At 50.4% G+C, this 13,306-nt stretch overlaps 1 protein-coding gene across 1 annotated transcript in view; it reads left to right on the forward strand.

Moving 5' to 3' along the window:
• The first annotated feature begins 1,306 nt into the window (after positions 1 to 1,306).
• The window catches only part of CACNA1C (calcium voltage-gated channel subunit alpha1 C), a 561,196-nt gene continuing 549,196 nt past the window's right edge, over positions 1,307 to 13,306 (forward strand). Inside the window, exon 1 of the mRNA XM_054696576.1 lies at positions 1,307 to 1,733. Within this exon, the coding sequence (XP_054552551.1) occupies positions 1,685 to 1,733 (49 nt within the window). The 5' untranslated portion in view covers positions 1,307 to 1,684. The remainder of the gene's footprint in view (positions 1,734 to 13,306) is intronic.

Genomic DNA, 13,306 nt, shown 5'->3' on the forward strand with positions numbered 1-13,306 from the left:
ACGTCAGCTCTGAGACAACTATTAGCCGCCCAAGTGGAGGCTGAGGCTGGCTGTCGGTCCTGGCATGCAGGAAGGGACTGGGCAGGAGACACACATGTGCACAGAGTTGCTCACAGTCCGGGAGATGGAGGCCACGACTACTCTGGGGATGAGCGCGCACCGGGAGGTGAGGAGGTCGTGGTTTTCCCAAAAGGAGTTGCAGGCTCCTCTGGCAGAGGGTGCTCTGGAGGAACCCGGGCCTGCAGGGGGTGCCGTGGAACTTGCAGTGTCTGCCATGAGTGATGGCAAGAAATGTTTGCTCCCCGGGGAAGGAGAGGCGCTCACCAGAATCCTGCAGGAGTGGCGGAAATAATTAAGAAAAGTAGGTAAGGATCTCCTAGCAGCGCACGTGCTCGGCTGCCTCCAAGGAATGAGACAACCTGGGTCTCTTCATCTGTTCCGACATCTGGGCACCACGGCCTCGCCCGCGACGCCCCGCCCCTCCGGCCCTTCCTCGCGGCCCCCCTCGCGTCCGCCCGTCTCCCTGTCACCGCACCCGCCGCTCCCCGGCGGCGCAGCCCCGCGGCTTACCCGGCGCTCGCGCGGCGCCCGAGCCGCGCAGGGACCGGGGAGTTGGGCAGAGGGCGCCCCCCCTTCGCTTCCCTCCCCGCCCCTCTCGGAATCCCGCTCTCCGCGGCCTCCCGGGCGCGGTGGGCGGCGCGGGGAGCGCGGGTGCTGCGGAGCAGAGCGCGGCCGGGGGGCTGGAAGCGGGCGGGGCGCGGGGCGCGCGGGGCGCGCGGGGGTGTGTCCACGCGGCGCCCCCACCCGGGGCCGCCCCCCGGCGGCCTCGCCTCGCCCCCCCTGACGTCATGCGCGCAGAGGGCCCGAGCGGGTGCCTAACTTCGGGCTCAAGTGCGCGCCGTGCGCCCCGCGCCGTGCGCCCGGCTCCCCGCGCGCCGCCGCCGCACATCTGGAAGCGTTCAGCGCGTCTGCTCGGCGCGCCGGGCGGGCGGGCGGGCGGCGCGGGCAGGGGCGGGCGCGGGCGCGGCGCGCCGGGGCTGGGCTGGGAGGGAGTGAGCGCCGCGCTCTCCGCGCGCCCGGTGTCTCCCTCTCGCTGCCTCTGCAGAAACAGCTCCTGCCAGAACGGCGCTCGGCGCGGCGCGGCCCGGAGCGGCGGCGGCGCCTCTTCCTGCCTCTTCGCCCCAGGAGTTGCTGGATCTTTTTGCCAGAACAGAGCCGAGCGGGGGCCGCGGGGAGCGCGCGCCGCGAGCGGGCGGAGACGTTGCAGCCCCCCTGCCGGGCCGGGCGCACCCCCGGTCCCCCCCGCCCGGGGGTCCCTCGCTCCCCCGCTCGCCTCCTCTCCGCCTCTGCTCGCGCTGCCTCTCCCGATTTATTTTTTCCAAATGGTGTAGCCGCCAGAGGTGCGGTGCTAAATTCTTGGAAGGGGCCCGGATGTACTGAGGATGCATTACAAGCTCACTAGAGGAGGCAGTAGTGGAAAGGCTCAGTTTTTGGTGTTTGATGCAATAATGGGAATCAGGTAATCATCCGAAGGGACGAAGAAATACTGCAGCTCCAAGGCTTCCCCGAATTGGGCACGAAAGCCGCCGACCTCGGAGGAGGGATTAATCCAGACCCGCTTGGGGGTGTTTTTACCTTTCTTCCTCTCTGTGGCTTCTTCTCCTTTGCAAACAATTTTTGGTCCATGGTCAATGAAAACACGAGGATGTACATTCCAGAGGAAAACCACCAAGGTAAGGCTGGACCCCGCCGCCCGCCCGGGGCTCCAGCCCGCGCTCCGCGCCTTCCCCGGGCCTCTCCGGTTTCCCCCGCGCGCGCCCGGCCGCCCCGGGGCCGGTGCTCGCCGGGGGGGCGCGGGGCGGCGGGAGCGCGGCGGGACCCGGGCCCGAACCGCCGGCCAGACCAGCGGAAAATTCCCGCCCATCCCCCTCCCCGCGCCCGGCTCCTCGGGAGCATGTGTTTCCTATGAAATTCCAGGCGAGGGGGAAAAGTTCCCCAAGTGTCTGCTCCGGCCTCGCTTTCTCGCGTTCGCCTGGAGCCGCCAACTGCCCGGCCCGCCGCGCGGGGGGAGGAGGCGTCGGCGCCGCCCGCCCGGCGCTCCCCGCAGCCCGGGGTCCCTCGCCGAGCTCGGGGCGCGGCTGGGAGCGCGCGCGCGCCCCCCGCGCCCGGCCGGCCCCGCGCCCCGGGGCCGCTGCCCCGCGTCCCGCCCGCCCCCGGGCGCCCCGGCCTCCGGCAGCGCGCTCCAGGTGGCTGGAGGGGGGCCCGGGGATGCAGATGTGTGCGCGCGCCTCCCTCCTCCCGCCTCTCGCCTCTCGCGGCCCCCACGCCTCTCCCCCTGGGCTCCCCGGCGCCCCCCGCCTTTCTGCTGCCATTGACCCCGAGCGCGCCCACGCCTCGCGTGCTCTTATTCGCAGCCACATGGGGGCCAGCACCTGAGGATGGAAGCGGCTCGGATTCGGGCGGTGTGTGGGCTTTGCCTGGTCGTGTTTTAAGGAAATAATAAAAGGGTGTGCCGAGCTCACGCGGCTCCACACTACTGCCCGGTGTTTACCCAGCATCTCTATCCTTGGCATCAAGTGGCACCAGCTCCCCCCTGGCATGGGGAAAGGCTTTCAGGTAACTCCCCACTTGCTGGAAACTTTACGCACCCCCCCCCATCCCCCTCCACCCCCATCAGCTGGTTATTATTTTCTGGCATTGTTCAGCGATTCAGGTGAAATGGAGTGTAGACCACGGTCTTGCTGGAGCGGCCGCCTCCTGCTGCCTCTGTGTTTTCTCCATGGCTTTCTCTGTCTCTTTGGGTGGCGACTCTCCCTTTTCGGCCCCAGGTTCCCCCAGCCTCCCTGTTTACACTCGTCCTGTACCCATCCCTCTGCTCCTGAGTACCTGTCGCTCTCGGGCCCTCTTACTTCTGGGGTACTTCATTGACCCTCTGAAGACCAGCCTGGTGGGAGGGCTTGTCTCTGCTCTTTGCTTTCTAGTCTCCTCCTCCTTTTGCCCCAACTCCGCCATTTGGGGGACAGAGCAGTTACCTTTTTAGAGCCAGAGACTGGGTTTTCTGAAACTGATTTCAGGGCAGTCGTGTGCCCCTGCTTTCTAGTGGGGTGGCGGCTTGGGGATTTGGGCCTCCTGTGATAGAGAGAATTTTGTCAAGAGGCCTGGGTTCTGGGGCGAGCCCAGACTTGGGGGTCACGAGGGCAGCTTCTGTTCCTGACTTTCTGCACCTCATGCCCCCCTCCCTCACCTGTTTCCTCATCCCCTTCCTGGCTGATGGGGTAGTGGCGAGATTAGGCAGGAGGGAATGGCAGACACAAAAGAAATGGTGATGTTTATGAAAAGTGGAGATGAATTTCTCCCCTCCGGGTTCTCAAGCTCAGTCCAGGCAGCCCTGAAGAGCAGAGCTCACTGTGTTGTCCTTACTATTGCTAACAGTGACAGCACGTTATGGAAATAATTACTGCTCACGCAATAATGATCTTACATAGTTTACAACATCTCCTCTCAGAGCAGGATACACTCCTTCTGAGCCCCTATCCTTCCCTTGTTTTGCCCTTTAGCACCCCCAGCATCACACTCCCCCCACCCCCATATGTGGGGAACAGGCATTAAAAGTGGGAGCATTCCAAGTGGAGCCCAGACCTTGGAGAGGTTTGTGGAGAAGATGAAGGGAAAGGGAGCCAGCGAGTGGTGGCCGGGAGCTGTGCCTTTCCAACAACATGCCAGCAAACACTATGGCAACCTGGATTCCAGTTCTCTGCCTTGAAGCTGCAGTGATTATATAATTCACAGGAGCAAATTTTCTCCATTCCTGGATGCTGTTCTCAGGTGAAAGAGCTCCAGGATCCCTGTCTCCCTCCATTCCCCATCCCTTCTTCCTGGGTTGGCATCATCTAGGTTTTTGGGGGGCAGGGGAAGAGAAGAGGAGGTTGCAGGAGGCAGGGACGGACAGATGTGGAAGAGTGCGGATATTTACAAAGAAAGGGGTGTTGCGGCTTGATAACTAAAGGGGTGACGAAACATAATTGGAGGTTAGAGTTTCAGGAGACAGAACGAGAAGAGAAGCCAAATGGTTACCTCAGATCAGTAATGGTGACGAACCAGAGTAGAGGACGGAAAAGTTGCCAGTGGCTGGGCTTTATATTCTCTTCTCGACAGACTTGAAGGCAGTGAATGCAGCTCCCCAGCTTTCCAGTGGTGTGTGCACGCGCGTACTGTCGTGTGGGGGGTCGGGGCAAGGAGCCGGGTGGTCAGCACATTGGAACCGCCTGGAAGGTCAGGGAAGGGCTGACTTCTGCCCCTGTTGTTTCAGGCTGCGAGAGGCTCATGGGGGCCTTCCTCACCTCTGGTGCCCTATCTGCTCTGGTCCCACGCCAGCCTCCCACTTTCCTGGGCTGATTTTCCATTGCAGGCTCCAGCTAGCAAATGAGTTTCTTAATAGTCAACCATTTAACAAATAAAACATCAGAATATCCCTTATCTGCTGGAGACAAGGCAGAGGGGGGAAACATGTGTTCTGGGAGTGGAAGACACACTGTGCTTTTCTTTTAACTACTTAGCAATACAACAGAATAGTAATCATCATAATAAAGTGATAATAATAATGGTCACAGTAACACCCTTTACAACTGGTCAAAAAACAATGTTGCCTGCACCTCATTTTGGGCAGGTTCAGAGGGTGTGACATTAGCTTCTCTTGTTTCTGGATATTGTATGGAGAAAACTGGAGAAAAAGGGCTATTGAGGTTCAAAATCTTGTTCATAGCATTGCTCACATACTCTCCAGTGTATCAGAATAGTACATAATAGAATATATTACAAGAATCAATTATTCATTATTTCCATAGAGAACACGCTAACAGTATTTAAATGTGTGCCACTACACACACACACACACACACTCTCTCTCTCTCTCTCTCTCTCTCTCTGAATAAGGAAAAGCTATTTTAAATAGATTACACAAGAGCCTAATGCACTTTGGGAACCCAGTGCGTTGCAAAGAGGAATATTGGTAATGTAGTCCCTTAAGACTGGACATTTCTACCTCATGTTAAGTGGAGAGTTCGCTACAGGTAGATGCTACAGGTATGGTACTTTTGCAAATGAAATGTTGAGCCATTAGCCCCTGGAGCCAGCCATCAGCGTCTTAGTGATGACTTAGGATTCTTCCTTCAATTTTCTCTTTGACTTAAAACTGCCCAAAGTGGGTTCTTTTGTGTATAAGACCTATACTAAAGGGGTTCAGGGAGCATAATGAATGGGAATTTGGAGGACCTGCTGATCTTGTATCCTCACTTCCTAGTATGGGCACGGGGATCATTCCAGGGCCTCCAGACAGGACTGAACGGATGCATGCCTACCTGAATGAGTGATCCCAGACCCTGTGAGGCCTAAAGTGGATGTGGTTTCTGCCTCTCCCAGGAGGTGGCGCTCCAGGGCTTAGGAGTCAGGCAAGGGGCACTCAGTGTTTTGGTGATGAAAGATGTCAGAGCCTTGGGGGAGGGATTCCTGTCTGCTGGGTCTCTCATCACCTGCCCCGGCAAAGAAAATCCCAAAGACCCATGGGTGTCCCCATGCCACCACACACGAGAGGCCCCACAGGGTGACTGAGGGACCCCAGGCCCCCGTGACCTTTCCACGCTAGCAATGAAGTCCTGCTTTGTCCTTCTCACCATCTTACCTCACTTTTACCTCAGACTTCTGTTTACCTCTAGCACAGTGTTCTCCAGAGCCTTGGTGAGCCTTTTGGGCAATTTGCTGTCACTTTTTGTGACTGTATATTAATTTTCTCTCCGATTTACCATGGGTGCCTTAGTAACCAGACGGTCCAGAGTTTCCCAAACTCATTGGTACATGACGCGACCTGAAGTTGGGAACTGGAAATCCGTTCCTATAGGGTTGTGAAACTTGTCAGCTCCAAGGGAAGAAGATATTTTCCTAACTTTATTAGTGAAAAAACACAAAACAACTTGGTACACTTCCCAGCTGATTTCTGTTTATGAGTCTGGCTGGTCTCCTGCTGGGTAATGGCAGAAAAGCTCCTGAGACCTGGGTTAGGAAGTAACTGAGATTTGTTCTAATTTTTAGTGATGTTTTCCAACTCCTGGTGTTTCTTTTCTATTCCTTTCTTCACTTGGCTTTCTTAGTTGTGGCAAGTTCCACGAGGTCTGAGAAACCCTTGCAACCGTATTAAGAAGGGGTGAGTGAGTGGCTGACAGGAGTTTCTTCCTTTTACAGTCATTCTTTTGCCTGATGTCGCAGCGGCCTGCTGGGCGGTAGAACAGGTCAGCCAGCCTCATCCCCCCTGTTCTGTGCTGGGACTCTGAAACCAGCCCTCAGCGTTCAAAATCGGGAGACCATTTTATTTTCCAATATGGACTAAAGAAAGCCGATAGATTGGGAAACATCTGGAGACTTTCTGCCAGACTCATTAGCAAAATAATCATGCTGATTTAGTCTGTTTCTAGATTCGGACTTCCCTGTTGCCTAAGCTAGTGCTGGGCACCGTGGAGGAGAGCAGAAGACTGGGGGTGGAAAAAAGGCACTGGGAATTGTTTTGCAAACGATCAGGTGCTAAATATTTAGCGACATAAGTGCTAAACATTCTGATAATGAAACAACACTCCAAGCCATGGCTGTCATTATTAAAATAATTTAGTAAACACCTGTTTACATGTACCTCAAGGTTAGATACTGTATAAAACAAGTAAAAGTGACAGGGTCCCTCTGGGAAAACAGAATGCTTTCAGTGCCATTTCAAAACCAGGCGAATAGACTTTCCCTGAACCGATCTCAGGAAAAGCAAATTGGAGGGCTGGAGGAATGAATGTGGTTGCTTGTGCCTAAAACCCAGGTACTAGGAGAGAGGTTTTCTGTGCGGCTTAATTCCCAGCTGGGGTGCTTATTTGTTCCAGACCAGACTTTGCCCACTGGCGTCAACTCAGGCCTCAGCCCTTCAAGCGAACCACCTCGCCTCTTGCCCGTGGCGGGTGGGAGCACTTCTGCTTAGGGCAGAAAGGGAACTAGGGCGGATTCTCAGGTTCCCAGGAGCCTTGGGATCCCCTAGAGCCTGGCTGCTGTTCTTGCCTTGGGTTCTGTGTGGGTGGGACCCAGGAGGGCCTCCGAGAGCAAAGCAGAGTTCTGAAATGACTGGAGCTTCAGGGAGCCAGGCTGGTGGGTAGGGGAACTCAGGGAGAGGCCTGGCAGACTGGGAGTATCTGTGGGGAAACTGGGGATCACAGTTACTACTTGTGGAACTGAATTGCATTTAAGTAGGGATTTAGGGACATGAGGAGAACAGTTTGGGCCTTGAGCCCAGGAGTCACACAGAGGTTGAAAATAGGTCTTTACTTCCCCGGAGACCAACGGATCTACGAGAATAGTTAATCTGGCCTGGAACAGAGCATGAGGAAAAGGAGAGGTAGCAGACAGGAGCCAAAACCCCTCAGCCTTTCTCCTTTCCAAACCCCATCAAATCATGCTCTCAGTAACACTTTAAAATGGTCTTCTTGTGTGGCCCTATATGTGTGTGTGTGGGTAGTTCTAGACTCATGTTTTTTGAAGGACTTGTCAAACAGACATGGGATAAATGTAATATCTCTTTGGGAAATTACTTTCTAGGATCAGAATATTTTTATGGGTAAAAGGGACTTTAGGGATAAAGTCTTTCCAGTTGAGAAAACAGACTCTTAAGCATTTCAGTCACTCAGGCAGGGACATGACTGAACAAGGTCCTCGGTTCTCTTGCCTCCTCTGCCCACACTTGGTGCATATTAAACCCTCTAAGAGAGCATTGCTTTGAGTTTCTGGTTAGATTTCTCAGGTGTTACATTTTAAAGCAGTGTGTGTGGGGGGGTTAGGGGAGAGGGTGGTGGTGGGGAGCCATTGGGGTTATGCATCTTTGGAAATTTTAAAATAATTTCTTAGACTACAGAGTGAAAGTTCACCTATGTCCATCAAAAACTACACAATTTAGATCACTTTATTGTCTGCAGAGGGATATGTTTCTAAGCCTTCTTTTATTTGCTTGTTTTCTTTCTACCCCAATCTAGGCTAGCTTCAGCCCCAGGGAAAGCGTTGGGTCAGGAGAGGCTCTGCTGTGCTGTGCGATTCTCTTGGCGAGCTGCTGGAAGTTCTTGGTGGGCCAGCCAGCTCTGCAGTTGTTGAGGGCTTGGGGATGCAGTTTAATTGCAAGATACAAATCAGGGACATTGAGGTTGCTGCTGGCTCGCAGACAGGCTGCCTTGGACTGGACCTGAGTTGGAAGAGCAAAGCCTTCTTCTTGCTTCCTTTTCAGGGTTCTCCTAGAACCTCTTACATCTGCAAGAGACACTTAAGTGAGGAGTGGTGGATTAAATTTGACACAAGGAAGGGGCTGCCTCTAACATCCCCATCATCTGGGAAGCGTTCATTGGCTGACTTATTTGGTGCTCTTATAAATCATCTGCAAGATGCTGGAGGCCTTTGAGGCTGACTAAGTCCTTAGCTTTAAGGCAATGGCATGAACCAGACTCAGCTTAGGGATGTGGCCTTTGAGATCCCTGGAGGAAGCCACCATTTCAGAACATAGTGTTGCATTAATTTTATAAAATATTCAAGCTGCCAATTTGCCAACAGGGGTTTCTTCTAATACACTCAGTTGCACTTGGGGTTGCCTGCTCGAACCTATCTACAAGGAAAATAAAATAATCTTGTCTTCTGTCCTTTGGAGAACTGAGCCAAAATCCAGACAGTAAATGAATGTTCTTCCCCGTTTTGCTATTGCCTGTGGGCAGAAATGTTGACTTGATTACTCAATTAAGCTCTATTTACTTTGAAACCATTGTGTCATGTTCAGTCATTTATATTGTTTTTTTTTTTCCTTCCAAAATAATCCATGTTGGGCCTCCCTGGTGGCGCAGCGGTTGAGCGCTGGGTTGCGAAGCTGCCCGCGGCCTCTGCAGCGCCGGTTCGATCCCTGGCTGCTCCCCGGCCACCGGAGGAGGGTCCCACATGGCGCGCAGACCTCTCCTGCAGCCTGCTGCTCCCCTCAGCAGTGTACTTCGGTCCTTCTGCCTGCTCTGCTCCCCGCTCTGGCTCTGGTGAATTCTCTCACCCTCCTGCGCTTCTGACTGTACCCAGTGCCTGTATAAACAAAACAAACAAACAAACCAGCAAACAAATAAATAAAGCATGCCTCTATTAAAACAAACAAACAAACAAAAAAAAAACAAAATAATCCATGTTAAGCTAAAACCTTTCAAAGATGTTAGTTAGCAAAAATAAAAAATATATATAACTAAGTAAAAATAAATAGGGCTCCAATTAGAGAAATGACTTGGATCACATTCTTTGACTTGGTCTCTTTTTCTGAAGATTTTGAAGGAATAGGTCTCATTTTTTTTTTTCCAATCTGTAAAGTGGAGATAATAATCCCAACTAGTAAACAGGGCGGCCGTGAGGCTACATGGGAGAATGGATGTAAATCACCATGGAAGTGTCCATTATTGTCAGAGAGCAGAGCAGGAGAGTTAAAAAAAGCAACACCATGAAACAACTTTCAGTGTATTTCAGACAACTTTGTAGGTGCTGTTGGGTGGCTGACATTGTTTAAGATTCCAAAAAGGGGAATCTAAAACAGAGAAATGGAGTCAAAGATGGCCTGGCTGATAGCAGAGACATCAAGAAAGAAAGGAAAGAGAGCCCGGGAGGCCTAGAATTTGGTTTTCCCGACAGCTGTCCACCAACCTGAAGCCAGGAGGATCCCAAACTCTTTAGGACCATCTTGGACAGCTGTTTCCAGCCAGAGTGTCAGGAGGGGGTTGCAGGATCTCCTGGTGCCCAGCAGCTGTCTTCTTGCCCTGCAGATCTCTCCTTCTAGCCAGGACATGTAGCTCCCTCACTTCACCTTAAAGTCCAAAGCCAGAACTCCTTTGATGGTCAAATACCTGGAAATAGAGCTTTTGAGACCAGGAAGGACACCACCTGTGCAAACAAGCATCTCATTTTCTCATATGAAAATCCCCAAATCCAAACACAACTCCCCAGTGCAGAAGGACAGATTGTCTGGAGAATAAAACTTTGCTTCAAATGTAAACCATGGCTTTGGAAAATAAACTTTTTTTTTTTTTTTTTTTTTTTTTATGTAGCAAAAGTGCTGGAGGTTTGTAGATAAAGAGAGGGAACAGTTCCATACTGCATCTTGAGAGACTTATCCCTTGTGAAAGGGTTTTAATTTCGCATCCTAAGTGACAGATTAGCCTTTATTTTCTCAAAGCAAAAATCATGTCATCAAAAAGTGTGCAGGGAAAGTTGCTTTTTTTCCCCCACAACTCCCCTCTCTCCCAGCTCTGGGCTTATGATCTCTGGTGCTATTTCTGTTTCCATTTTTGTTTTTTTAAAAAAAACGATTGAGGTATAACATCTATCTTTTTATATTAGAACAGGGCAGGCGTTGTAACTAGCCCTTACTGAATGCCTAGCATGCCTCCAGCAATGTTATTGCTACTTCACACACTTAGTATCATTGCAGCCTTACACGGATCCTGGGAGGTTGCTGTGAATGGTATTTTTCAGATGAGGAAACTGAACACCAAAGATGGTAATGGGATCAAGGTCACCTTGACAATATTGGAGCTTGAATTAAATTTAGATCCATTAGACTTGCAGAATATTTGTTCTTTCTATTATTTCTCCACACGGAGAATCCACTACCCACCCATCTTGAAAACATCTACCTTGAGCTAGTCTTGTGGAACCTCACTGGACTTTGCCCTGGGGAAGCTCCTGCTGCTGCTGGTCATGTGTCATGGATAAACAGCTGAACACTTGTTCTTCCTTGATGGATGTTACATGGTCGCTTACACGCCTCCCCTCAGAGACCTATTCTCCAGCCATTCAGTTGCTCCCATAGTTTCTGCCTGCGCCTCTTTTGGTCCTGCCAGTCACTCTCCATTTCCCTCTGCCAGCCGCTGTCAGCCATGAATTTACCTTCTGTCACTATGGATTGTCATGCATTATTGACAGGGATAGTAATTCTATAATCGGAGCCTTCCGAAATAGTTTCCAATTGGCAGCACTTCTCATGCATTTCAGAGCTAGGAATGTCGTGACAATCTATGTGATATGTGATGGTGTTAAAAGGAAGCACACGAGACTAGTTAAGGGCTTGGGTGTCATTTGGAGGTGAGATTAAGCACTTTATTTCAGTAACACTAAAAGTGATTTTAAGATATTTTTTAACAGTATCTCAGTAACACTAAGTCTATAAGTCACATCCACGTATATTTGAAGAAGATGTGAAGTACGATCTTTAAGCTTTTTTCTGTGGTAAAATATATATAATAAGATGTGATATTTTGCTATTCTAACCATTTTAAATATAAAATTCAGTGGCGTTAATTATATTCCAGTGTTCAAATATTGCTACTCTTTTCAAAAGTATTTCCTCACTCCAAACAGAAATTCTATAATCACTAAGCAATAACCCTTCAGCCCTCCTTCTCCTCAGCTTCTGGTAACATCTAATCTAGCTTCTGTTTCTATGAATTTGCCCGTTTTAGAAATTTCATGTAAGTGAAATCACAATATTTCTTCTTTTATACCTGGTTTATTTTACTTAACATAATTTTTTCAAGGTTCACTCCCATTGTACTTTATTCTTTTTCATGACTAAATAATATTTCATTGCAAGTATACCATGTTTTCTTTATCCTTTTATCGTTGATGAACACTTGGGTTGCTTCCACTTTCTGACAATTGTGAATAATTGTCAGAAATTATTAGCATGCAAGCATCTCTTTGAGTCTTTGTTTTCAATTCTCTGAGTAGAATTGCTGGATCCGACTTTTAGTTTGAAGAGACTATTTCCTTCTGTGACTCCCTGAGTTTAAGTCTTGAATAATGAGAATATAACATTGGGAGATTCCGTTGTGTTAGTAATGAGGGGCTAGTGTTTTCTCTGGGCGCCTAGTGCCTATGTCAGAAATTTGACTTTAATTAGGTGTTTAACAATCTAGCAGCTGCCTTTTGATGAGGAGTGACTGATATTGCCTCCATTCCAAAAATAATGAAGGTCTCAAGATCTGGTTCACTGTTCACCTCCAAGCCAACTCGTCCTTATAACTCGACAGGAAATGGGTGCTTGCCAAGACAAAGTTATTTAGTCTTTCTGTCTCTGTCTGTCTGTCTGCCTGACTGTCTAGTCTTGGGGCACCCACGCCTATGGACAGAGAGGTCTACTTGGACAATCCTGAGAAGCCTGGGAAGGAGTGGCTTCCCTCACCCACTCCTGTGCTTAGGCCAAGTCCTTCCTGTGGCTGCTGTGTCTGTGCTGGTGGGAGGGGCATCCTGGCTGATGGGGGTCTCTGGGAGCTGCCTGTCGAGACAGCTGTGTCCCAGGGTTCTCACCTGCTCTGCACACATCTAAAGTCTAGGCAAGGGAGGGAAAGATGTGTGGAGAAAAAGAAAAGTAGTGGGAGAGAATCAGGAAAAGAGAGGGAGAGAGAAGGGGGATGGGAGTAAAAGAAAGAGGGCAAGTGGCACTTTGTGAACTCTTTGCTGGGGAGGGGACCAGCTGAGGACTCTGGAAGCCTCCTTCTGATTTTGGAGTGGCAATGTTTTTGTGATTGTTTCACTTAGTAACATTACCTTACCTTTTGATTGTTCTAATGTACCTTTAAAATGCTTTTCACCTGTACCATTTCAAATATTCTTTTAAAAGATGAAATAGTGAAATAGTGGGAAAAGTTTTCTTATCCCCATTATTTTGGATAAGGAAACCTGGACTTAGAGAATTTGGACAACTTGCCTGGCTAGGGAAGGAAAAAATGCTAGTCAGTGTTTTTGTTATTTTAAAAAAGATTTATTAATTTATGCATACAAGAACTGTTGTATAGGCCAGAGGTGTCGGGGTGGGGGCTAGGGAGGAAAGTGAGAGGATTCACCAGAGACAGAGTGGGGAACAGAACAGGCAGACTGACTGAAATACACTGCTGAGGGGAGCAGCAGGCGAGACAGGAGAGATCTGCTGTGCCATAAGGGTCAGCTCCTTGGCCAGGTATTGAACTCATGCTGCAGTGGCTGTGAATTGCTTTGTAGGTTGCATCTTGCACCACAGGGAGGCCCTAGTCAGTGTTTTTATTTCTTTGTTTTCTGGGAGGATATGTGTGTTAGATTTTGTTTTTCTTAGGTTTATCCTCTGGTGAGCTCACATTTATTCTTACAGAAACTATTAAAGCTGGACAGCTTTGTGGAGACAGAATAGGCAAGAATCCCTGTGTTCCGACTCTTGGTCCATGTCCTTAGCTGTAGTCTTACCTGTTAGGGCGCT

Source organism: Talpa occidentalis, unplaced genomic scaffold, assembly GCF_014898055.3.
Source record: "Talpa occidentalis isolate TD23 unplaced genomic scaffold, MPIMG_talOcc4v2.1 talOcc4.16, whole genome shotgun sequence".
Taxonomy (NCBI): Eukaryota; Metazoa; Chordata; class Mammalia; order Eulipotyphla; family Talpidae; genus Talpa; species Talpa occidentalis.